The sequence below is a fragment of the Gopherus evgoodei genome, chromosome 5 (assembly GCF_007399415.2).
Source record: "Gopherus evgoodei ecotype Sinaloan lineage chromosome 5, rGopEvg1_v1.p, whole genome shotgun sequence".
NCBI classification, from domain to species: domain Eukaryota; kingdom Metazoa; phylum Chordata; order Testudines; family Testudinidae; genus Gopherus; species Gopherus evgoodei.
Genome location: NC_044326.1, coordinates 127,094,646 through 127,121,461, shown reverse-complemented (window position 1 = coordinate 127,121,461; position 26,816 = coordinate 127,094,646). Strand labels below are relative to the sequence as shown.

The following is a 26,816-nucleotide window of genomic DNA, read 5'->3' as shown; positions in this document are numbered from 1 at the left end:
CAACAAGATGGTGCAATAATACTATCTCATTGGCCTTTTACACCTGTCAAAGGGTAAAGAGGATGCAGGTTGCTAGTGCTTGCCTAGGGCTTTAAAGATCAACTGCACTACATAAATATTATTTGATGATCACCGCACTCCAGGAGTAGCCATACTTTATAAAAGGATTTCAGTCTCTATCACAGCCCACCCAGGATGAATATCAGTAGCCATACCTTCATGAGAAAGCTATCGCTTATTATTTTTAAAGCCATAATATCCCTGCACATACTTTAAAATCCTTTTTTATATATATAAAAATTGAAAACAAAAAAGGTGACAGATTTCTCTCTGCATAAGGCCGCATGTTGTGTCAATGCAAGTTCTAGAGGATGACACACTGAGTCATTTGTTAGTACCACCTTAGATCCCCCTGCACAGGTCAAGCAGAAGCTAAGTCCTTGGAAGGTGGGTTAGGCCTTAGCAGCAGCTCCCAATTCCCTCTCCTCTGCACAGCCCGAGCCCCTGCTGTTATTACCTTTCCGGCCAGGCCAGCCCCGTCCCCGGGGCACAAGCCCGAGCCGCTGCGTGGGGGGGGTCTCGCGGCTCAGGCGAAGCAGCAGCAGCCGCAGGGTCGGTAGCAGGAACCCAGGCTCCGGCGGGGCAGGGGCAGGGAGGGGTTCGCGGCTGCAGGGCGGCTGGTCCCGGAGCAAGAGGGGCCGGGGGCGGCCGGCCTCTGGCAGCGGTAGGCGGAGGAGGGGGGATCCGCTGGGGCTGTTTTGCTGCCGATGCTGGTATGTCAGGGGCCGGGATTGGATTTCGAAAGATCCGCCATTTTCACCTCGTCATCACCATCGCATCCCAGCTCGGCGACAAGCGCAGCCCCCGCCCACGGGCCCGGCCAGACCCACCCACCCCGGGGAGCCCCGCCCGCCCGGCCGCCCTCCGAGCCACACAGCGGGCCGGGCTGCGTGAGGGGTCGCGACAGCCCGGGGGCTAGGGCGAGGACAGGGCGCTCTCTTGCCTGCACGTGTGCGGGGGGGGGGGAGGGGGTTCGCCGGGCACCCATCCCTCTAACCCCCCCAATATCCCGCCCCCCTCCCAGGGAGAAGGGAGGAGAGTTGCTCATGAGTGACAAGGAAGTGAGTGACAGACACCAAAAGGGGGAAGGGGAAGAGGCAGGAGTTTCAGAAATACAAGTTATTACACGGATGCGACCCCTGCAACTAGCACAAAAGCAAGAACACAAGCCGCTGTCCACGCAGACCGCGAGACAGCTGCATGCCTTGCTGCTGTCAGCTACATGAGTTCCTAAACAACAAGCTTCAACCTGAACCTTTTGTAGCACCTGTGACTCAGAGAACCAAGCTGGTGTCACCTTGGCCAACATATACACTCATACCTTATGACAAAAATACAAAGATGGCAGGAAAAGAGAAGAGCTCAGGCAAATATTTTGACACTTAGGGAAAGGGGAAATATTTTACTGCAGGTTATATTTGAGGGGGGTTTTTTCATTTTGAAAACTTCACAGCAGATTAAATTAAGATCCCTCCCCAAAAGTTACATTCTAGATGACTGTAAGGAAGTACAAAGTAACAGAAAGTGGCCCTTCTGACACTAGGCTACTGTACCATGGCATCCAACTACCTGTTTTGTTTTTTCCATTCAACATTTCTAAAACATCAGCGCCAAGGCCATTTTATAAAATGTATCAGGAAATATCAGTCTTATGAAAAAAAAGCCTATAAAATATTATTGTAATAAAGCAAATGTTAGAGCACAAGAAGTATGAAAATAAAAACAAAAAATTAATTACTCTCAGGCCAAGAATCCTAGGACTGCCCCTAAAGGTATTTCAGACTAGTCACCAACATACAAGATCCTTCAAAGTCATAGAGTTTAAGCCCATAAGGAACCATCAAATCACCTAGTCTAACCTTTATATCATAGGCTACCCACACATTAAACCAGGTGTTGGCAACCTTTCGGAAGTGGTGTGCAGAGTCTTCATTTATCCACCCTAATTTAAGGTTTTGCGTGCCAGTAATACATTTTAACATTTTTAGATGGTCTCTTTCTATAAGTCTATAATATATAACTAAACTACTGTTGTACGTAAAGTAAATAAGGTTTTTAAAATGTTTAAGAAGCTTCATTTAAAACTAAATTAAAATGCAGAGCTCCCCGGACCAGGGGACCAGAGCAGTGTGAGTGCCACTGAAAATCAGCTCGCGTGCTGCCTTCGGCACCCATGCCATAGGTTGTCTACTCCTGCACTAAACCAAACAACCCAAATTAGACCAAAATATTACAGCGTACAGTAGAGCTTAGATCGATGCAGGTAGGGCAACACAGTTTCTGTGTAGACGTTACATTACTTTCATTGCCTGTTAGCTCTCAGCCAGGGGTTGAGGGCTCTAGCAATGCCCCACAAAGTTGTCAGTGGAAGTGCTCCTGGTGAGGATGCACACCACTGACAGAGGGGGCATACTCTGGACAGGAACCACCACAGTAATTACTGTTGTTGCTGTATTTTGACCTTAGGTTGACTTAATTCTGTAGTGTAGACAAAGCCTAAATGTATGTAACACAGGCACAGAATAAGAGGGATTGCGGTGCACCACTGCTCAAGGCACCTACAATGGCAGGGAACTGATTAAGTGAGATATAGCCAGATAATTTGGATCAAGTGACCTGTACCTCATACTTTAGCAGAAGGTGAAAGATCTACAAGGTCACTGATAATCTGAGTCAGGAAAATTTCCTTCACAACCCAACATATGGTAGTCATGGAGCATGAGAAGCGACACAAGTACTGTTGCATCTGATTCCAACTGGTTTATATTTTCTTCTTTTAGGGGTATGGGGAGGAGAATGCCAGAAACTATAAAACTGGCACAGAACTCCTAGACAAAGTTACAACTCAAAGGAAAACTAAACAGCCAAATTATCAATACTTCAGAAATTAAGGCAAATATAATGGTACTATGGGGAAGAATACTCAACCCCAAAGAAGGAATGCTCCGTTATTCCCCCTCTGCAAAGGGTCCCCAAACCATACAAAGGTGAAGGAATATTATCAGGGCTTCAACACTGAATGAGCAGAGAACCTCCTCCCCTCTTCGGTAGGAGGGTGTTGTCAGATACACCGGTTTCAGGCAGGCCCCTGAATTTACCTATTTAATTTCCACTTATAAATCTGACCTACTTTCAGCCATTATCTAAAAAACAAGTCTATAGATTCACCTTCCCATATAGTGTTGCCATTGGTTTTACTATACTCAAATTAGAAAAAAACTAGCATAATAAAGGAGCTGGCAATTTTGAGATGTAGCATACCATTGTGCACTTCAGAGATGCATATCTAAAATGAACTTTTGCAATGATTCATTATTCATTTCTACTCTACACTGCCCCATGTATAAACATCCTTATTTATACATTGAGATACCCAGGGGAAGTGAAAATCCCATGTACATTTATGGATTTGATTATTTTTCTTTAAGAAGAGATTGATGTAATAAAGCCCCAAACTGTTAGTCCTGCTTATCTCTCCTTTTGATCTTTGCTCCAAAAAACCATGCCACAGTGAATCTCAGGTCTTTTGAACTCCTGAATCCCTTAACATTTTCTGTGGTTAACAGAGCCACATAAAGAAAGCTATTAGTTATTATACAAGTTACTATAAAATGCCAAGATATTTGTCATAACAATTAAACAGTCACACATCAAATGATTTTATTTGTCGCTTTCAGAACCTGCTGTGTCTCTGGATACTGTTTATTTACACAGACAAAAGGACAAAGAGTAAATAAACCCACACCACGGCACACGCCACAAAAGCCCCAGTGGCCACCAACCCGCCGAAGGGGGCCAGCAGCCTCCCCTGCCAACGCAGCCGGGTCAGAGGCGGGCAGCGGGGGAGCGGTGACCCCGCCAGCCTCTCGGTGTCGCTTCGCCCCGATCCCCGCAAGGAAGCAGCCCATCGAGCCCAGGCAGGGGCCGGGGGGCTGCACCAGCCGCTGCCCGCTGGCAGGTGCCGGGCCCGAGGCGCTGAGGTGCCAGGAGAGGCGGCGCAGGGCTGGGCGGTGGCGCTGACCGGGCCTGGGCCGCCCGCTGACAGGGGGCTGCCCGCACCGCGCTGCCGTCCGGGGATCGGCCCCGGCGCTGCGGCGGGGAGCCCCCCGGCCTGTCCCTGCTGGTGCCCGGCAGCCCGCGGGGTGGGTGGCCCCGGGGATGCGGCCGAGGGCGCATGGGCGGCGCTAGGAAGGGCGACACGCTGGGCTCCCCCTCCGGCTGGTGCTCCCTCCCTTCTCCCCCCACCCCGCAGGGGCCCCCCGCGCTCACACTCACCGGGCTCGCGCTCCCCCCTCCCCCGGGCTCGCGCCGCGGCTGCCCCCTCCTCCCCACTGGGCTCGCGCTCCGCTCTCAGCAGCGGCAGCACCAGGGACAGGTTCCGTGTTTGTTCAAAATCACGCGCCCAGCGCCATTCCACCGCCACATCCCATAATAATGCGGAGCGACACCCTGGCAACCGACTTCGCGTCACCCAGCGAGCGCGCGAGCGCAACTCCTCCTCCTCCCCTCCGCATGCCTGGCGCTTCCTTCCTGCCGCGGCACAGGGCGCTTCCGGGTGCGTGACCACAGCACGTCCCGCTGCACCCCAAAGCGGGGCTTGCGACCGCGCAGCGCGGGAGGGGAGCAAGGGGCAGAGCAGGGCCGGGCTGGGAGGAGCTTGGCTGTGCGTGTGGATAGTGCCGCAACTTGTGCAGCCGGCGTCTCACTGAGTTGAAGAACAGCTGGGAGAGGCCTGGCAGTGATGACGCATTGTAGGGCAAGCTCTCCGGTCACCTCTGCTCCTGGCAGGCTGCTGGGCACTGCTGAACCGCACCCCTCCGCCCTGCTATACTGCTGTCATCGCTGATACCATAGTTAGGAAGAGGAGCTGTTTAAGTCAAGTATCAGGGCGTACCTGTGTTAGTCTGTATCCACAAAAACAACAAGGATCTGAAGAAGTGGGTTTTTTACCTATGAAAGGTTATGCCCAAATAAATCTGTTAGTCTTTAAGATGCCACCAGACTCCTTGTTGTTTAAGACATTGTTCAAAAAAAAAAGTAGTTCTGCACCTATAAAATGGGGCAACAGCTTTGAAAGCACTTTGTAAGATGATACTCCTTGGATGAAAGGTGTTAGGCAAGTGCGAGGTACCCTATTGCTATGCCATTTTTTTCATGGGCCTACACCCTCTTGCAGGGGAAATGTACTTATTCTGCCCAGCTTCTGTATCACAGATACTCTCCACTTAATGTATTTGTAGGGTGTGGGCAAACAAGGGAATTTTCCTCACCACTCTAAACATTCAATAACTTATAACACAGTGGATGCATTTTTCTCTCCTCCTCTGTTTACTTCTCTGTCATTTGCATTGTGATTTGCTAAATATGCTATAGCACAATTTACCTTGCTCCACAGCTTTGAGACGAGTGGCTTTCCACCTCCACACCCTAGAAATTTCCACAGTAAAGCACGAGTGAGAAAATTGGAGAGTTAATTGAGAAGACTGGAACCAGGAGCAATACTTTTTCATGCTCATATGATCTGCATTTAACTGACAAAGAGACCATGAAACTATATGTACATACACACCCAGGGGAAAATGTGAAATGGCTGCTGTGGAGCATCTTTCACTGTACACCACACAAAATACACATTAAAGGTTACAGAGGAAAGTACGATATATTATTTTATAAATTGTATATGACCATGTCATTATTGTACTGGAGAGGGAAATGGTTAAGATTGTGCAACCTTGACATTTCCTCAGTTTTAAGTGTCTAACTGTATACATTTAAAATGTAATGAAATCCTAACTGAAATGATTTAACCTAATTGACATATTGTTTTTGTCTTCATTGAAACATTTCTCTGCAGTGTTTGCAACTCAAATGTCAGTGTTAGCGCATGAATAAAAAAAAAAAACTTCCTTATCTATTTTCGTGATCCTAGCTGAAGTCCAACCCTGAAAACAACTATCCGTGGCCAGCCCCCGGCATAAGTGTTGCCACCCATTTAAGTAAATGGAGCACCCAGCACTCCACTTCTCTTAAAATAAGTGGAGAGGTGGGTGCTTAGCTCTTCTGACATACACATCACTGAACCTCAATTATACATTGGTAAAATAGGTAGAGTGACTAGATGTCCTGTTTTTAAAGGGACAGACCCATTTTTGGGGACTTTTTCTTATATAGGCCCCTATTACCTCCCACCCCCTGCCCTGTTTTTTCACAGTTGCTATCTGGTAATCATAAAAATAGGGAAAGTATGATTGTCTGCTTTTCCATCTATCATAAACTCTATACAAAAAAATAGAAAAGGAAAATAAATACTGCACTGTCTGAAATCTTCTGATAACATTTGTATGATAGACAGGTTATTAACACCGTTGAAATAGAGCTGACCAGCAAAACAGTTTGGAAGGAAACAGAGCTACTATACACGTTCCATTAATCAGTCCCTAGCCCTGCGTCCTTCCTTTTCTGGCAGAGCGACCCCATGGGAACGAGACAACTCACTCCCTCGCCCCTTCCCCCCCCGGTCCATATGAGTGCATCAGACAGGAGACCCTGCTTTTCCAGGCCCAGCGTCTGAACCAGGGAGTGCAAGTCTCGGACTGGCCCCCTCGCCAAATGGGTTGGGGCCGGGGGGGAAATAACAGCTCAGAACCAGCAGTCGTGGACCCGGAGAGAGAGAACGGGGCTGACGGTCCCCTCCCAGGTAGCGGCTCTGCTGCCTCCTCTGGTGTAGTCAGTGTGCAAACCCACTCCCGCCTCAGCGGCAGGCCCCGCCATTGACGTCCCCCACCCCCCAGAGAGGCTGCATCTGGCTGGAAGCAGGCAGCGTTCGGGAGAAGGGAAGGGGTCATGTGACCCTTTTCCCAGGCCAGGGGCCATTCTAGCCGTTGCTCCTCTATGATACAAAGGGAAGAGGTGGGTTCCCTCTCGCCGGTAGCTGGAGGACTGCGTCTCCTCCTTGTCTGTCGGGGTGGAGGAAGATGGCGGCTGTGGTGAGGCAGGAGCTGGCCCAGCTAATGAATTCCAGCGGCTCTCACAAGGACCTGGCGGGGAAGTGAGTGACGGCCGGCCGGCCCGTGGCCGAGGCCAAATCGCGGGGGGCGGGGCTGGGGCTGAGCGGGGCAGGAGAGGCACTGGGGCTGTGGGAGAGGAAATCGGGACTGGGGAGGGCGGCTGCCGGTACAGGAGGTGGGGAGAGGGGATTGGGAGGGGCTGTGAGGAGAGGGGATCGGGAGGCGGGGGGTAGAGGAGGAGGGGAAAGGGGATCAGGAGGGGCTGTGAGGAGAGGGAGGTGGAGGGGAAAGGGGATCAGGAGGGGCTGTGAGGAGAAGGGATCGGGAGGCGGGGGGTAGAGGAGGTGGGGAAAGGGGATCAGGAGGGGTGTGAGGTTCAGGAGAGGGACACAGAGTAGAGGAGGCTGCACTGACAGCTGAGGTGGGAGGGGAAGGAGGTTTAAACAGGTGCTTAAGGACAAGGATGAGTGTCTTGCTTCGGCCTTTACCCACAATCTGTAACTGACAAACTGGAGAAGCCCCGGGGCTATCTTGTGCATTTTTGGCTGCAATTTGTGCACAGTCTGTCAAACCGTTTTCCCTGCTCAGTCACTTTGCATGTTCTTCTTCTGGGTCTACAGTTATGGAAACATGAATATTAAATCACAATAATTTGTAAGGAGGATTAAGGGGCAGGTGAGAACTTGGGACTACTTTTAACTCCCTTTGTAAAATGGCCAAAAAAAGTGCTGTCAAGACTTCCGGGGTCAGTGCAAACAAGACCTCAGCTCTGTGTTAAAGATCTTATTAATGTTACAGCTTTGGGCTCATATTAAAATTTCAAGCACTGTATGTCAGACTGGTTTGGGGTTTCAGGCAATCAAACTCCTGATCTGTCCTTGATACTTGAATTTGACCTGGAAAACACATGATTGGACTGTGCAGAAACTTTATTTAGTAAAAATATGTGATTTTAAACTGCTGTTACTTGAATGACAGTGCAAAGTGAAAACTCTGATAGTGAGACTATACAAAAATATACTAGTGCTAAAACACAGTACAGCTTCTGTTTTGGTTGCTGACATGTCAAATCACATAAGTTTAAATATCTCCCATAATTTATTTCCCATAAGATCTGTTCTTCCTAACTATAATCAACTGTTCGGGTTTGTGTTGATGTACATTGTCAAATTAGTTAATTTCAGAAAATTCAGTGTTTAAAAATAGTTTTCTGATAGTCTTAGACTTTAAAGTCTTCTTCACACAGCACAGTCAACTTGTGGAACTCCTTGCCCGAGGAGATTGTGAAGGCTAGGACTATAACAGGGTTTAAAAGAGAACTGGATAAATTAAGAGAGGTTAGGTCCATTAAGGGCTATTAGCCAGGATGGGTAAGGAATGGTGTCCCTATAGCCTCTGTTTGTCAGAGGGTGGTGATGGATGGCAGGAGAGAGATCACTTGATCATTATCTATTAGGTTCACTCCCTCTGCGGCACCTGGTATTGGCCACTATCGGTAGACAGGATACTGGGCTAGATGGACCTTTGGTCTGACCAAGTTACGGCCATTCTTGAAGACAAAAGGAACCATATGATCACGTAGTCTGACCTGAATAACATAGGCCATCAAATTTCACTAAGTAATTCCTGTATGACGCTCATAGCTTTCTGTTGAACTAGAGCATATGTATCAAAAAGGCATCCAATCTTGATTTAAGAATGTCTTTTAAATAATATATCATCCTTTAAATCATGTCCTGACTCTTCTTTTTAATTCCTTTTTTAAAAAATCATGTATTTTCTGCACCGCTGCTTCTGTGCAGCAGACTATCTTAGGAAAGCCTCAGTACACTACCACCAAATATTCTACACATGCCTGCCAGATACCTCTTAAATTTCAAGTTTCAGCATTGTTGCTGCTAAATATCCACGTGCAGAGCCAGGGAAGCACATAGAGAAGAGTTCCCTCTGAAGCAGTGCATGAGAGAGGAAACATAACTAACTGATCATCAAAAAAAACAGTAAATCTGACTATGCATGGATTGCTGTCAAATGCACAAAACTGAAAAATGTGGGTGGTTCTGATCTCTTTTTAAATCTTTATTATTATATGGGTTTGGGTTTTTTGTATCACTGTAGAGCCCACCAGTCCAAACCAGAATGGGAGACCCATTGTGCTACCATGATGGTTTTCATCCTGTGGTTCATGGACCTCTGGGTGTCTGCAGACTAAGATTTCCAAAGGGATCTGTGCCTTCATTCAAAATTTGTAGGGGTCCACAAATGTAAAAAAGGTTGAAACCTCTGTACTAGAATGCTGCACAAATCCATTGTAAGATACTGGCCCTATCCCAAAGAGCTTACAATATAAATAGACAAAAAAAACAGGAGGAGGAGAAACAGAGGCACAGAAAGATTAAGTGACTCACCCAATGTTAGAGGACAGGTAAAGTAACAGAACACAGGGCACTGGACCAGGAAGCAGGAGCTCTATATACTGGACAACATTGCCTCAATCTTGCATCCAACGAAGTGGGTATTCACCCACAAAAGCTCATGCTCCAATACGTCTATTAGTCTATAAGGTGCCACAGGACTCTTTGCTGCTTTTACAGATCCAGACTAGCATGGCTACCCCTCTGATACTTGTAACAATAGTAGTCTTAAAAAATTAACATGGAAAAGGGACTTTAAAGTGATGGTATCTCTTTATATATTACTGTACCACTAAGGCTATGGTTCTACTTATGGGTATAATGACCACTTAAGCCATGAGATCAAAGCTGCAGTAGTTATTGTTTGTTGATAAAACCTACAATATTTTGATGCTTACTATGTAATACATGTTTGAAACAAACAAAATTTTCTCTCCTGGTCTTTGGTGGTGTCATTTCAATCTCCATTCTGTAATGCTTCCTCCTCCCACCAGTATCTCTTGTCCTCCCTGAATCCAGCATTTTTGATCCTCTGGCCCCAGAGCATGACAGACTTAACATAAGCAGCAAAGAATCCTGTGGCACCTTATAGACTAACAGACGTTTTGGAGCATGAGCTTTCATGGGTGAATACCCACTTCCTCAGATGCATGTAATGGAAATATCCAGGGGCAGGTATATATATGTGTGCTAGCAAGCAAGCTAGAGATAACGAGGTCAGTTCAATCAGGGAGGATGAGACTTAACATATGTAATCTCATTTTGTGTACTCTTCTGGTACCCCTTCCCTATGACAATACTAAGGCATTATGCCTGTTTATCAGACTTAAGGAGGGGTGCTCTAACCTGCACACAACTACATACGTTACAGTTCACAGTATGTAAATACAAATCTTGGAGGATTTGGGCTGGGGTTTTCAAAGGAACCAGGCACTGAACCTCACTGGGCTTTGGGCACCTAGCCTTTAGGCTTTCTTGAAAACCCCAACCTAAAGAAATATAGCAACTTTAATAGAGAGTATAAGAGAAACAATCTAAACTAAAGGGTAGGCATCAAAATAAACAAATAATAATAATAAAATGAAAAATAATAATAAAAATAAACAAAATTAACAAAATATTAATTGTGAACGTTTTGGACAGATATCGTCAGATATTGGAAAAAGCAATTCAGCTATCAGGGGTGGAACAACTAGAAGCCTTGAAAGCTTTTGTAGAAGCAAGTAAGTGTGTCTGGAATAGTACTTGTTTTGTTTATGCATTGTTGACTGAAGACTTGATGCATGTGGGATTGCACATTCAGATAAATATAGATTAGGCTATGTGAATGTTTGATGCTCTCTGCATATTCAGTCATGCGTCTGAGTCTGCTTGGAGCACCAATCATCACATGTTAAAACATTAATAGAAAACAGACTTTAAAATGACTGTAACCTTGTTTTGTAAAGTAGATTTTTTTCCCCTCCCCCAAACCTGCCAGTCGTACTGCTCTTGAATACACTCATGGACACTATATAAAAACCTAAAATAGATGGTCTTTGCTGAGGACTAAAGTGATTATTAGTTTAAAAAAAAAGGTAAGTTTTTGAGTTAACATGTAAAAAGTAAAGTATCAGGGAAAAAATGCTCAAGACCTTTATTTGGATATCGTAGAACTGACAAATTTTACTAAAATTTCCCCTCATCAATTGTCCAGACTGAGAACAGGCATGATAAAACTTAGCATGAAGTCTTAATTTGTCCAAGATGATGTTATAACTAAGGCTATGTTTTAGTCACGGGTGTCTTTAGTAAAAGTCACAGACAGGTCAGGGGCAGTAAACAAAAATTCATGGCCCGTGACCTGTCCATGGCTTTTACTAAAAATACACGTAACTAAACTTGTGGGGAAAGGGACCTCCTGGGGACCCTGGGGGTGCTGGAGGAGGATGGCTCAGGTGCTGGTGACGGGAGGCGCGGGTGGCAGTTCACAGCCCAGGACCCCCTCTTCTGCTTCGGGGTGGGGGAGGTGTTGGTGGGGCCAGTAGGCTCCTGTCATAAACAGATAGCTAAGGGTTAATGTCTCTTTCACCTGAAGCCCCTGACCAGAGGACCAATCAGGAAACCGGATTTTTTCAACTCTGGGTAGAGGGAAGTTTGTGTCTAAGTCTTTTTTTTCTGGCTGCCTGCTTTCTCTGAGCTTTGGAGAAGTAGTTCTGTTTTCTAATCTTCTGTTTCTAAGTGTAAGGACAAAGAGATCAGATAGTAAGTTATATGGTTTCTTTTCTTTGGTATTTGCATGAATATAAGTGCTGGAGTGCTTTGATTTGTATTCTTTTTGAATAAGGCTGTTTATTCAATATTCTTTTAAGCAATTGACCCTGTATTCGTCATCTTAATACAGAGAGACCATTTGTATTTTTTCTTTCTTTTTTATATAAAGCTTTCTTTTAAGACCTGTTGGAGTTTTTCTTTACTTCAGGGAAATTGAGTCTGTACTCACCAGGGAATTGGTGGGAGGAAGAAATCAGGGGAGATCGGTGTGTGTTGAATTGGCTAGCCTGATTTTGCATTCCCTCTGGGGGAATAGGAAAGTCCTTTTTGTTTCCAGGACCGGGAACGGAGAGGGGGAGTCACTCTGTTTGGATTCACAGAGCTTGTGTCTGTGTATCTCTCCAGGAGCACCTGGAGGGGGGGAAGGGAAAAAGGATTATTTCCCTTTGTTGTGAGACTCAAGGGATTTGGGTCTTGGGGTCCCCAGGGAAGGTTTTTCAGGGGGACCAGAGTGCCCCAAAACACTCTAATTTTTTGGGTGGTGGCAGCAAGTACCAGGTCCAAGCTGGTAACTAAGCTTGGAGGTTTTCATGCTAACCCCCATATTTTGGACGCTAAGGTCCAAATCTGGGACTAAAGTTATGACAGCTCCTTACCTGGCTCCGCACCTCCCCGCCCCCGAGCAGCAGAGTTTTGGCTCAGCTGCTAGGTGGAGGCGGAGCTACGTAGCCTAGGAGCTGAGCAAAGGGGATGTTGCTGTTTCTGGGGTGCCCCCTCCCACATCCAAACTCTGATGCTGGGGGGAAGGGTAGGAATGGCAGTGGCCTGAGCCTGCCCCAGCAGTGGATGGTGGGACTGGCGCAGGGGCTACCTGAACTGCCCCTGCGCGGAGCGCACCAACCACTGCATAAATCATGGAGGTCAGTGAATCTGTGACTTCCGTGACCAACTCACAGCCTTAGTTATAACATACACACCTGAAAATAGGAGTTTAGAATGAAAGTTCTTTCTAAATCATAGAAAGACATCATACGTTAGCCTTTGTCATACCTGAGAACTGTTGTGAGCTATGTAGCAAACAAACAGTGTAGCTTTCTTGGAGAGTAGAATCTAGTTTTCTTAAAATTAAGATTGTTGTTAATGACTTAAAAGACAGGAATATTCAAAATTACCATTAAAGCTGCTGATTAACTATGGATTGGTGATATCGAAAGCATTGACCTATATTTCTTCCTTCTATTGTGTCTTTGAACTAGTGGTAAATGAGAATGTCAGTCTAGTGATCTCACGTCAATTGCTGACAGATTTCTGTACGCATCTCCCAAATCTTCCCGATAGCACGGCCAAAGAAATCTATCACTTTACCTTGGAAAAGATACAGCCTAGAGTAATTTCATTTGAAGAACAGGTAAGAGAGAATTGAGTGGTTGAGATTCTGTGTCCTGCAACATGCAGGAGGTCAGATTAAATTATCATAATGATCCCTTCTGGTCTTAAAGTCAATAAAATTAATGATGAGTATATTTGTCTTAAAGTTCAAAACAGAGTGTTTAATCCTAAATATTGTGTTTTAATGTTTTTCAGTAAAAAAATGGACACTGATACTCATGGTCCAATTTTACATTCTTGTGTACCCAGAACTCCTGCTGAATTTGATGAGGATTTTGGGTGTGCAAATAATTCCATATTTGTCCCATAATCAGGATGTTAAGTATTTAGTTCCTGCACTACTAAAAATGGCTTTCTAGAGCAAGGTAATAATCTGGCTATTAGAGAAACAACTGAGATGCAGCCTGGAACTCATTGTGCTGCATTTTATAACAGTAACACACTGGGCAGGATATGTGAAGAGACAGTATTTGGTTTTTTATATATGTATATTTATTAAAAAGTGAGTTCTAAACTTATTTAGAGAACAGTTTATCAGGGAAAATGTTTCCTTGAAATACCAGCTCATCAGTCAGCTACAGAGTTTAGTTCAGTATGTGTTGTCAAGCCTGCCCATTTTTTTTCTTTCTAGATACCCAGCAGCATTAGCTGGTAGTATGTGTGTGTGTAGAAAAGCAGCATTTATTTAAATATTATAAAATCTAATATTTGAATTGGAAAAAACAGACATTCACTTGCTTTGTTTTACATTTCCATCTGTTTCCTTCTTATTATTTTAATCAGCTTTCATCTCAATGCTTATCTCACCGTTTCTCCCTTGGCCCGCGCCACTTCCAGCAGCTCCCATTGGCCCGGAGTAGTGATCCGTGGCCAGTGGGAGCCGCGATCGGCCATACCTGCGGACGGGGCAGGTAAACACACTGGCCCCGCTCACCAAGGGCTTTCCCTGCACAAGTGGCGACCCCGTTTGAGGAAACCCTGGCTTATCTAAACATGCCTAACCATGTTACAATGGTTGTACATGGATTAAGCCTATCACACCAAGCAAATGTGTCAATTAATTGTCACAATTCCTCTGTGAAGCCTTGATCCCACATTGTAAATCTCAAGATTGGGAACAAGTTATATGAGTGCATTCCTACCTCATGGGGGGGTTATGTAAAGGTTAATTTTTTAGGCCCAGACCTTCACAAATGGCTAGTAATTTGGGGTGCCTCAATTTTGGAGAGCGTAACTTAGCACCTGTAAAAGGGTCCAATTATTCAGAGGGTGGATGCTGAGTTCTTTCCAAAAATCAGGTCCCTTTTTAGTGTCTCAACTTGGGAATGCCAAATTGAAGCACTCAAAACCATTAGTCATTTTTTAAAACTCTGGTCTGTGTTTGATAAAGATTTTTAGGTGAAAGGAGTCTACTGATCATGAAGCTACTGTATCACGTGTCAGGAAAAATACTATTGATAAATGAGAAGCAGCAGATGGTATGATTGTTAATGGAATATGGATCAGTTTTTATAGTATGCTTTTGTTTTTTCCAGGTTGCTTCTATAAGGCAGCATCTTGCATCAATTTATGAGAAAGAAGAAGACTGGAGAAATGCAGCACAAGTGTTGGTGGGGATTCCTTTGGAAACAGGACAAAAGTAAATACTGTAGTTAGACACTTTTGTCCTGCTGAGTATCCTGCTGTGTTTTTTTTAAAATGCTTCCCTAGAGTTAAGTATGTCTGGTTTTTCTCTGCTTATTTCCTTGGATCTTCAGTATTGTCGCATGGTGACAATTGTGTAGGTAAATTCAAAATAATCTCTGCAGTATCAAAATACTCCTTGGCTTTCAAAGCACTAACGTATATGGAATACCTAGTCATTAGCATCCTTCTAGCAAATGTGATTAATAAAGCTTCACTTCAAAACACTCTCTACCCCTTTTCCCTGTACATCCCTTTCCTCCTCCATGTACACAAAGGAGTTACTATAGGCTTTGCCCAGATTAATGTCTCTTGTGATTGGAAGATTGAAATGCTCACACAACTGGATTTCTACATTATATATTTTTCTGCTCCTTCACAGACAATACAATGTGGATTATAAACTGGAGACTTACCTGAAAATTGCCAGACTGTATCTGGAAGATGATGACCCAGTTCAGGCAGAGGCTTATATTAACCGAGCTTCGCTGCTTCAGAATGAATCAACCAATGAACAGCTACAGATCCATTATAAGGTGGTGTAACTTATTTTAGTTTTTCCTTCTACGAGGGAAAGAATACCATATTGAATTATAGTAGGGTGTATGGGGTTTTTGTTGTGGGGGTTTTTTGGGTTTTTTTGGTAGCTTTATATAAGCTTTTGATAAATAGATTTAGGATAGAGTGATAAAGATTTTTCAAAATGGACTTGTCTCATTGAAAGTCAATGTGAGCCTAAGCTCCCAAATGTCTAAGTCACTTTAGACTTCTAGGCTACATAAGCAGTTTTGAAAATGTTATTCCTAGCTTACATCTGAAGAATCAAGATAACAGAAAGGACAAAGAATAACTCACTTGAATAAACATCCAGGAAAAAATAAATTTATGATGATCACTGAAACCAAACGAGAAGTAATAAAATGAATTATTTTAAGAAATCATATACTCCTAGAGCAATTTGTCCTCTAGCAAATGTTAGTCTCCTAAATATTACTCTGCTATGGGGTAAAAGCATTAGGGTCAGACTGACAGTACCAAATAGGTGCAGAAAAGCATATAGTTCTAGAACATTACAAGTACAATTTTTTAATATACTAGTCTTGAACTACACAGCTATGAAATTACAGAGTGAGTATAAGCATTATAAAAGAAATTGGAGAGGGAAGACTGAAAAAGCAAAGAAATGCTAAACTCTGAAGAAGAGACACCAAGGAAAAATTAATTTCTGTGTGCATCCTGTAAGTGCAAAAGTGTCATTGTTTAGTAGTAAAAGGGAGACTTGGGGTTATGAAACATTTGTACTACATTTTATGTACCACTGGTTTATATTCAGTTTCATTTTTAGTAGTTAGGCTGTAGCACAATGCTGCAGTGTTTGAGATCCAGACACTGAAGGGAAATGTTTCTCTCTTTGTAAACTTATCCCAGCCCACAAAGAAGTTTTATATAAAAATATTTAATAGGTTTTGCAAAATCTAACACTTGAGCTTATACTATCTGACAGTTTTAAATTAATGAAGTGACTGTATTTACATATTAACTGCTGGTATTCCCTATCTGTTGGATGAAATATAAAACCAAGGTCCTGATCACTTTGGCCCATTAAAGGTACATGATACTTAAGAGTTAGTGTTACTCGGATGTCCTGACCAAATTACAAGATGGATAATTACTTGGCTCTGTCTAAATCCCTGCTGCATCTTTTATTGGATATATATTAATCTTCACTTCCTGTCTGTACTGTTGTGTGATATTGCATTGCCCTGTGGCGGTAGAAATTTCATTTTCGAATTAGCTGCACCTCTACTGTGAGGCAGGTATTAGTATGTGTATATATAGAATTCCATATTTGTTTAAATTGGTAATGCACTGTGGAATCCTATATGAAAATTTATGTAAATAATTATGCTCAGTAATCACTCATGAATTTGACTTTCAGATTAAGATTCTGCAGTTTCTGTAGAGATCTCACAACAGGCTTTGGAGGACAGATTGCCAGCATATCAAGTCTCTAACTGCAGAAGAATAGTTATTTGAGCTCTTGCAGAACTTTCCCAAGATGATGATGATGTTCTCAGCAGACTTAAGTGATGCTTATGGAGCCATGCTCTCACTTTGTAATACAGCAGCTAATGTATGTCTCCACTGTACGGTCACTTTCCTACTTAGCTTTTTTCTTACTGAAACATTCTCTCTTTAGGTGTGCTACGCTCGTGTTCTTGATTACAGAAGGAAGTTCATTGAAGCTGCCCAAAGGTACAATGAGCTCTCTTACAAGAGCATAGTCCATGAAAGTGAGAGACTAGAGGCACTGAAGCATGCTTTGCATTGTACTATCCTAGCATCAGCAGGTAAAATGAATGTCACAGATTACTGTGTATTTCTGGCCTTTTATATTCCATATAAAAAGATTGTTAATCTTTAATTGATCCCCATAAAGCATAACCTTTTGTGTAGCTCTCATCATTGTAAGATGTAGTAGCGAGGAATCTAGAAGTATGAAAACAGGTAAGAAATTGAGGGTTTGATAGCAGGCCAATAACTATGAGTTTTGAGTATCTTTCTCTCTGCATGCCTAAGTTACAGTCATCTTAGGCCATGTCTACATCTAAAATTTTGCAGCGCTGGTTGTTACAGCTGTATTAGTACAGCTGTATAGGGCCAGCGCTGCAGAGTGGCCACACTTACAGCAACCAGCGCTGCAAGTGGTGTTAGATGTGGCCACACTGCAGCGCTGTTGGGCGGCTTCAAGGGGGGTTCCGGGACCGAGAGAGCAAACCGGGAAAGGAAACCAGCTTCGCCGCGGTTTGCTCTCTCGGTCCCGGAGCCAGCCAGCAAACCGCAGGGAAGGAGACCTGCTTGCTCGGGGTTCCGGGACCGAGAGAGCAAACCGGGAACGCCGCGGTTTGCTCTCTCGGTCCCGGAGCCAGCCAGCAAACCGCGGGGAAGGAGACCTGCTTGCTCGGGGTTCCGGGACCGAGAGAGCAAACCGCGGCGAAGCTGGTTTCCTTTCCCGGTTTGCTCTCTCGGTCCCGGAACCCCGAGCAAGCAGGTCTCCTTCCCCGCGGTTTGCTGGCTGGCTCCGGGACCGAGAGAGCAAACCGCGGCGTTCCCGGTTTGCTCTCTCGGTCCCGGAACCCCGAGCAAGCAGGTCTCCTTCCCCGCGGTTTGCTGGCTGGCTCCGGGACCGAGAGAGCAAACCGGGAAAGGAAACCAGCTTGATTACCAGAGGCTTCCTCCTTCCACGGAGGTCAAGAAAAGCGCTGGTGAGTGTCTACATTGCATTACCAGCGCTGGATCACCAGCGCTGGATCCTCTACACCCGAGACAAAACGGGAGTACGGCCAGCGCTGCAAACAGGGAGTTGCAGCGCTGGTGATGCCCTGCAGATGTGGACACTCTCAAAGTTGCAGCGCTGTAACTCCCTCACCAGCGCTGCAACTTTCTGATGTAGACAAGCCCTTAACCTGGATGCACAAAAGAACGAGCAAGTGGGGAAAGCTTAGGCAGTTTAAAAAAAATACTTTGGAAAAGGTTGCAGTAGTTATTATCTAAGGAAATTTTTTCTGTCACTGATCGTAAAGTATACCTGGAGACAAACTAAGGGGGAAATGCAGGAAGGATTTTTAGAAAAAGGAACCATTGGCTCATTTCTTAAGGCCTTTATTTAAACTAGGCATGTATTCTGCATGAGGAGACCTACCCATCCTTTGTTTCCAATGAAATACTAGGTGTCTAGACACCACGAGGGGCACATTAGAGGCCTTGACAGTTTTCTATTATAGAAAATATCTATGTGATACACTCCTATCCTTGCAAACGGTATAGGAGTGAACATAACAGTTTCAAAGCATTGTTCCCTCATGAGCACTGTTTTAGTAAAGTGATATTTACAGAATTTATTAAGGAGATCATTTTGTGGGATTCTTATTTCTCCTAGGACAGCAGCGCTCTCGCATGTTAGCCACTCTTTTCAAGGATGAAAGGTGTCAGCAGCTTGCAGCCTACGGGATCTTGGAGAAAATGTATCTGGACAGGATTATCCGAGGGAATCAGCTGCAAGAGTTTGCTGCCATGCTCATGCCACACCAGAAGGCAACTACAGCTGATGGTACAGACTTCTTTAAAGCACTGTAATGCTGTATTTCAATATCCACACAATTTATCCAGTATAGATTTGCCTAGTATATGCATAGAAATGTGTATGTACTCCAAGTGGCTGGCTTTGGAACTCTACCCTCCTTAAATGTATTTATGTTCAATCTTAGATTCAGTTCCTATCTGTTTTAACCTGTTGATCTCTTAAGAGCTATCTAAAATCCAGCTTTTCCATACGTCATTAGATTATACTCCTCAGTACATTTGTACTTTAATGTCTTCCCTTCTAATGAATATAAAACTCATTTTTCTAATCTTGCTTCATTTTCTGAGACCTTCTCCTCTCAGCTTTTCCAGTTCTTCAGTATATTTGTAAAATGGTGCCCATCAGGTTTTTTTTTTTTTTTTCACAGTATGATCTATTTTCTACAGATCTATACAAATCTCTTGTTTTCTGAGTTTGATAGATCTCAGTGTTCGTTTTCCTAACTGCTACCAGATAATATGGATCTAAAAACCATCAGGTTCGTACCTCCCAAATCCACTCTCTGATCACTGCGGCTTTTGGTAAAACAGTTCAGGCTAGAATTTACTAAATTATGTTACATAAACTAAATGACATCATTTGAGCCTTACATTCAAATTAGCGTGTTCTCTAGATTAGAGTGGGTAAGTGCAAAGTCAGTGAAGAGTATGAAATACTTCATGTGCCAGGCAAGCCTTACCTTTATGGACACCTCTTGCCCTACAGCAAGGAAGAAGTACTTTGGAAAAAAAATCAAACTGAAAAGTTAGAAAACATTCCTCTTTCCAGATAAGCTGTATGCATCTTTTGAACCCCAAACTCCTGTTTGGCTACATTCTATGCGTATGCTGTCTGGTCCAAAACTGAAAAAAATCCTTGTTAATTAAGATGTTCATTTAACTGTTGCAGTCTCTCTCCCTCTCTGGATCATAGCTGATTCTATCACCTATTTGTATTATGGTAGAGCAAGATCAGGTGCTAGGTACTGCAAAACAGGAAAAGGCCGTCTCTACCCTAAAGAGTTAAAATATTGAGACAAAAGGCAGAAGAAAGGAGAGCAGCAGTATCCCCATTTCTCAGATAGTGAGAACTGAGGCACAGATTAACTCACGTTAAGGTCATACATGAAAACTGTATCAGAGTCAGAAAATGAATTCCGTGCTCCAGAGTTCTAGTCCAGTACCTTAACCACAAGACTACCTCCACTTAGGGCTGGTCCACACTACGGGGGGGGGAAAAATCGATCTTAGATACGCAACTTCAGCTACGTGAATAACGTAGCCGAAGTCGAATATCTAAGATCGGATTACTCACCCGTCCACACCGCGTGGGATCGATGTTCGTGGCTCTCCCTGTCGATTCTGGAACTCCGTTAGGGTTGATGGAGTTCCGGAATCAATATAAGCGCGCTCGGGGATCGATATATTGCATCTAGATTAGACACGATATATCGATCCCCGAACAATCGATTTTAACCCGCCGATACGGCGGGTAGTCTGGACGTAGCCTTGGATGTCCTAGAACTGAGCTAGAGAGACTAAAGCCGTTCTTCTAAGTTGTTTACTTTGAACAGATATGTAAATTGTTAGGGTCTTACTGCTCATTTACTTTTGTATGGAGTAATAGTTCTGGAAAGAAACCAGATATGGTTAAATGCTCTGTACATATACATTTACCAAAATTATTTTTCTTACTCACAGTGCAAGAAAAAGTCCATTGAGAACTCTAACCATGAAGTGTCATTTTATCCCGTCTCTAAGGGTCCAGTATCTTGGACAGAGCTGTTATTGAACACAACTTGTTATCTGCAAGCAAACTATACAACAATATTACTTTTGAAGAACTTGGAGCACTATTAGAGATCCCTGCAGCCAAGGTATCTTATTTGTTTCCCATGTGATAATTTTTGAATGTAAGACCTGAATTCCATTGGGCAAACAGTGATGTTAACAAGTATTCTTGGTTATAACTTTAAACAGTTCAGCTTTTCAAGTTTCAGTGCTAAAGTACTCTGCACTGCCTCTAGTCTTTCAATCACAGGGCCAATGTGTCCAAAATGCAAAACATTTAACCCATTTTGAGGGATGGGGAGAGTACTTAACTTGGCTCAGCAACAAGAAGTGGATTAAGCAGTAGCATTGCCTGGTGCCAAAGGGAGTCCATCTGGTTCTCTTTGAGCCAGAGGTTGGGCGGCAATAGTGCATAGTCTTAAACAATAAATTAGCGGGGATGATGTGTAAAGGTCAGGCATTCTTTTGCAGTGTCATAAATATGTTGGAAACAAAATTTAATATAATTCTCAGATCTGTCTCTCTAATTTCTATTTTGCAGGCAGAAAAGATAGCTTCTCAGATGATAACAGAAGGTCGGATGAATGGATTCATCGATCAAATTGATGGAATAGTTCATTTTGAAAGTAAGGTTTTTTCCTTTTTCATGGTGCAATTCAAAATACATTGGTTGAGCTGTTCTCTGCAACACGAGCAAGTTGTATTTTATAATTGAGGATCTACTGCTGTACAAGCAAGTATGCTCAGACTTGCTACTGCCAGCAGATGGCAGAGTCTGTATTGTAAACAACAGTTCAGCTTGTCTTACTTACAAAGTCATATTTTACTCTTTTCTAATGTTTAAGAGAATGTGTGATGGACTCTATACAAAAGTTGTATCAGACTGCAAAATAATTTCATCATGTTAGTCTTGTAAATACATGATGAGTAGGAAGTTCTCCACTTCCACTTTGTGGTGCAATACCTAATTATTTACTCTTTTAAATTTAGAAATAACTATATTGTAGACCTGGTGAATAGACAATACTTTTTTTTGTCACATGAGTAAGTGAAACAACAATAAAAATGCTTTTAGTTGAAATAACAGAATTGGAAAGAATCAGTCTGCTTTTGCAAAAAAAATTTTTTTCCCCCCCCAGCGCGTGAAGCTCTGCCAACGTGGGACAAACAGATTCAGTCACTATGTTTCCAAGTTAACAACCTTCTGGAGAAGATTAGTCAGACAGTACCAGAATGGACAGCTCAGGCAATGGAAGCTCAGATGGCTCAGTAAACCTATACTTAGTCATTTGACTGTAATCTTCTGTGCTGTACAGATGAAATCTACTAGGACTATGAAACGATCACCTGAAAATTATAGTATATACAGTCTTATATAAAACCCTGAAGTTTTGTCAGAATACTCAATATGGTATCACTGCATGAGAAATATGCTTTGCTGTTTTGAAAGTTGTGGTTTAAAAATACAGGAAGAAGTAAAATCTTAACAAGATGATTTGTGCTGCACATACTGTTTACTAAATTGTGGACTCACATTTCCATTGGTTGTTGTGAAAATATAAGTGCCATGTTCCTGTGAGTTATGGTTATTCCAATAAAGGCAGGAATGAGCCAATTAGAATCAACCTATCCTTTGAGGCCTTTGTTTTAACAATCACTTGTATTTCACTCACTAGCAGTTCGAGTATGAAAATGCAATATAATTCTAGCCTTCCAAGTTTTCTGTATTGGATTTGCAATTTAGATATCTACTACATCCAGGAAAAGAAATATCCTCATACAATTCAGGGAGCAGGAAAATAAGTTATCAATCAGCATTTATTCTCTCATGTTCTGGCAGGCTGGCAGAAGAACCAAGTGAAATGAGCATACCATGGACGAACTAGCATTAGGTAGTTATTAAGAACAGGAGAATACTCTTTCCAAGACAGTTTAGTACGTACAATAAAACTTAGATTTCATTACTGCTTCTTAACTATGATTCTAAGTGAGACAAAGACAAATTTGAGGTTGTTGCTTTACTTTATTGATTTATTTCAGATAAGTCGTGCTTTGCAACAATCAAATTACAATGCATACAGCACTTTCTTGAACAGTAAGTACAGCAGGAGAGGAGAAGACTCTTGCTTATGGAGATTCTAGGCCTCACAACTAACGAGTACAGGAACATCTAAAATATGGGAGAAAAGAATTACATTCCTGGCTGAGATTAAAAATACCATTAGTTTTGTTAATACACTACCTTGAAATTTACTTAAGCAATAAGACTCATTATTGTATATATACAGTGCATAGTTGTGTATTTTAATGAATCTGCCTCAAATCAAGGAGGCTGGAAAGGTATATAAGGACAGGATTTGACTCTGAGTATTGATGGGAAAAAAGATTTAGCTCAGCACTGAGTGCTTTTGAAAATGCCACCCAGGAACTACATTTGCTCCGTAAGTAACACTATTTGTCTCTGCACAAAGCTAATCACAATCACGTAAAGTTCTGCTACATGGTAATATCCCACAAAACTACATCAAAAGCCTAATCCTGGACAAGTGAGTAAGGTCCTAGCAAACAAATCCCATTTACAGGTGTGAGACTACATGGTGGAGATGAAGGAATGGCTATTCACCCCACCTATTGCAATGCAAGGGCACTGCTAGAGCAGGTCTAGCTGCCTAATTCTTGGAAGGGAGACTAGCTTCCTGCCACGGTCCACTCAACCGTTGACCTATGTTGGTCCCCTGTAGCACACACCCACCTATTCCTATTTGTGTCTGTTTTGTTTTGCATTCCTGTGTGGAATTGCAAGTGCCACCTAGTGTGGAATGCCCGCCACCTGTGGTGTACTAACAGGGCTCTCCCCCAGTAATAGATGGTCCTTGCTGCCTGTGGTCTTGCATTCCCAGCCAGGCACTTTGCCCCTAGTAAATGATTATATATTTCCTTTTAAATTGGCTTGGTAACTTGCACTTCACTTACTACCATGCCTCCTCTTAACACAGAGTCAAGTAAAGGGCTTATCTGCTGCTTACGTAAAACCATTATAGATGGCCAGCTGGGGCCCAACGTGACTTCAGTTAGATACAGAAGGGGCGGGTAGAGCAGGTATCCTCTCTATTGGATAGAAATCTGTTCATTGATTGCATATCATTTTGGTTCTACACTAACTTTTCCATCACCACTACCATTTGTCCTAGAACTAATTGAAATACTGCATCAGAGAAGCTTCTTGATTTATCAAACACTTACAAATATGTATTAAACAAGTGACAAACCTTACTAGAATATCCCCATTTCCTTCCTTCGGTTAATATCTCTCTTTAGTTGACAAAGAGAACATAAACCACACCAGAGGGTAGTACAGAAATCAGAACAGATGGATCCCTGTTGAAACAGAAAAAATATTAAAGGCTGAAACTTTAAGAAGTACATCTAACTTTTTGTTCACTTTATCACATTGGATTTAAAGTCAGACTAGCATATGGGCTTTCTGTGCTGCCTTTGAGTGGGATGACAGGGCCATTATGGGGAAAATACATTTTAAGCATCCTATTTGGCCTAAATTCATAGAAACTAAAAGATACCAAACCCTACTTGGTTATCCATAGCTCTGCTTTTTACTGCAGTGAGCAAAAAAGAAAAAAAAGGTTGCCTTCTGTAGGAGGCAGAGACACTGGGGGCTGGTAGCAAGTTACCACTTAAAAGGGCTGGTTTAGGTACCAAATAAGTTATTTACAAAAAGTAGGAAGCAGAATTATCTAATGGGTGGAATTTACCCAATAACAACCAGACTTTAGCAGATGGATACTAGACTGAGAATAGACTGGAAGCTCCACTAGATCATCTCAGACCACCTGTGCAGGATTGTTCCTTATAGAATAACCTCGGGGGTTCTGTCCAGTTTCCATTTTACAGTTTTACCAGGGGTGGGATTTTTCAACTTGTAAACTGGGTGTCTAGTGTCCAGTTTTTTGCATTTAGGGTTAGGATGTATTCTCATATTCAGCCAAACTATTCCTTTTCTTAACTTCATCCACTTGCTAGTCCTCGCACCACTCCTTACCACACTGCTCTACACCTTTCAGATCTTTGCAGTTATAGCCTCCACTATTATGAACTGTCTAAAACTATAAATATTGAGCTCTGAATTTTCCTTTACGGTCAATGCCCGCAGGCTCCAAATTAGTTTCACTGCTCTTACCCAATTTCCTTCCAATTCAACTGCATCTTTCAGGTATTGAAGATCCAGCAGGGAAAAAATATGTTCTAGATAGAGAAACTTTTGCCTTCCTGCTCTGATATGAGCTAAAATCTTTAAAAAACTTGGACCTCTCTATTCAGGCTCCTAAGTGAAGCGGCCAGGTTTTGAAGCTACTGTTGAGCCCTTTAGAAAATCATTTAGGTGCCTAAATAGAGGTTGAGGTTTGGGGGAGGTTTAATTAGCCTGTAAAATTTCTTAATAGATCTTCTAAACCTCCTTAGCTTTGTGTTATTATTGCTTTATTGAATGTCATAGCCATATTTCTAAACTTCCTAAGTTGCTTCATATTATTCCTCTCGTGTTCATAACACATCCCAATTCACTGTGATCATTCATTTAATTTTCATATATTATCCAATCTTATTTTTTCATTTCTTAGGCTTTTCTGTTATTTGTACTATGGTACACAAGGAGTTAACTCCAGAAACTACAACACTGTAGCGTGAAAAAACACATACATAACCACCTGGTTGACTGAACCACATTTTTAGAATTCTGTCTACATTCTGCAACACTTTTCAGCTAATCAGGAGAATATATGGCTAAGAGATTCATGCTGAGGGGGTAAGAGTCAAGATTTAGATAATCAACCACCATTTAGACCAAACTTCTTATCAGGTTGGTATTATGTGCAATGTCTGCATTAGAAATTATCCAATATACATTTAATTTAGATGGATATTTAAACATAACCAATGCCTCATCAGAGAGGGTTCTCTCTATCTCAGGTACATAGCAAAACACTTTAAAGGGACATCAGTTAATAATGGATTATTGCACTTATACTTTTCATGAAATTATCTCAAAGCCCTTTACAACAGTGCCAAGGAATGATCTATTTCACAGATGGGGAGAACAAAGGAAAGAAGAGCCAAGGGACTTGCGCAAGGTTACACGGTGAGTCAGTGGCAGTTGCAAGTAGAACCGAAGTCTTCAGATGCCCAATCCTCTGCTAATTTCTAGACCACAGTGCCCTCAGCATAAGGGGAGAGTCCTAGCAGCCATGTTCAGATGGGGGAGGAATCACACTGGGTGGAACCTGGCTAATGAAAATGTAGCCAACTGATCTGCTTAGATCAATGACATGTTGCTTTAAGGGCTGTTCTTTGAACATGAGCAAAACAAAATATTAAATAGTAACTAACAGGGATTCCGTATCTTGTCCGGTAGAGAGTCCTCATGGCAACGCTTCCGGCACATAAGCAGCATTCATTCATGTCGCTTGCTACTTGACATCCAAGACAACAGAAACAGAATACTCCACATAGGCCTGGATAAAGACAAACAAATGAGGCTCACTCAGTGTTCTCCCCTTCATTCATGGAGGCAGTTAACTTTCACCACCACTTTTAGGAGAGATGTAGAAATGCCTAGAAAATTGGAAGGAGAAAGTTGGGGAGTGCCAATGGGCCAGAGCTAGTGCAAAGGAGGGCAAGATCTTTGAAAGACTTTTGAACGATTAGTGATGTTATATGAGGGTGTAACCTCAACAGCAGCTCGCACCCCATAATGACTTAAGGCCATTTCTTCACTGCCATAAATAGTGTGGGTTGACAGTAGGATAACACAGGTTTTAGCTGTGTCAGTGGAAGTGAGGCATTGTAGTTTTTACCGTGATGTAACTAAGCGAGGTGAACCAGAGGTGGGGGAGATGTAGCTACACAAGTTCAACTCTATTGCTAAAAGCTACACGAGCACTTTGCCTCCACTCGGATTTTACAGCAAGATGGCTAACCCAGGTTAGTTATCCTGCTGTAAACACACTCCTTTTTCGGTCTGTGACCTTCAACGGATCCGGATGAACTTGGCCTTAGGGAAGGAGTACAAGTACTTGCTGTAGTA

The 26,816-nt window shown here is 43.0% G+C and overlaps 3 protein-coding genes across 18 annotated transcripts in view; 1 reads left to right on the top strand and 2 right to left on the bottom strand.

The window, feature by feature from the left end:
• LIN54 (lin-54 DREAM MuvB core complex component) overlaps window positions 1–4,368 on the bottom strand; it is a 61,773-nt gene extending 57,405 nt beyond the window's left edge. For 2 of the 4 annotated variants that reach the window (XM_030565023.1, XM_030565024.1), the window contains exon 1: window positions 518–837. The gene's annotated coding sequence lies outside the window, so the exon portion shown is untranslated. Of the gene's footprint in view, window positions 1–517; window positions 839–4,335 lie in introns of those variants that run through there. The other 2 variants (XM_030565022.1, XM_030565020.1) reach the window with 2 other exon arrangements.
• Window positions 4,369–6,798: 2,430 nt separating this feature from the next.
• COPS4 (COP9 signalosome subunit 4) lies at window positions 6,799–22,347 on the top strand. 2 transcript variants are annotated; one of them, XM_030565001.1, is made up of 10 exons: window positions 6,799–7,108; window positions 10,625–10,704; window positions 12,991–13,142; window positions 14,659–14,762; window positions 15,189–15,342; window positions 17,007–17,157; window positions 18,747–18,917; window positions 20,690–20,805; window positions 21,261–21,345; window positions 21,859–22,347. In XM_030565001.1, exons 1-10 carry the CDS (start codon window positions 7,035–7,037, stop codon window positions 21,990–21,992), a joined length of 1,221 nt encoding a protein of 406 aa, XP_030420861.1. In that variant the 5' UTR covers window positions 6,799–7,034; the 3' UTR covers window positions 21,993–22,347. The 2 variants fall into 2 exon arrangements, with proteins under 2 accessions (XP_030420861.1, XP_030420862.1); XM_030565002.1 differs by lacking the exon at window positions 10,625–10,704 and having other exon boundaries at window positions 7,021–7,108.
• A 398-nt stretch (window positions 22,348–22,745) lies between these two features.
• Window positions 22,746–26,816, bottom strand: part of PLAC8 (placenta associated 8) — a 63,577-nt gene continuing 59,506 nt past the window's right edge. For all 12 annotated transcript variants that reach the window (XM_030565010.1, XM_030565012.1, XM_030565015.1 and 9 more), the window contains 3 exons: window positions 26,120–26,244; window positions 23,989–24,097; window positions 22,746–22,889 (listed from right to left, as the gene is read on the bottom strand). In XM_030565010.1, coding sequence (XP_030420870.1) covers window positions 23,993–24,097; window positions 26,120–26,244 — 230 coding nt within the window. In that variant the 3' untranslated portion in view covers window positions 22,746–22,889; window positions 23,989–23,992. The remainder of the gene's footprint in view (window positions 22,890–23,988; window positions 24,098–26,119; window positions 26,245–26,816) is intronic.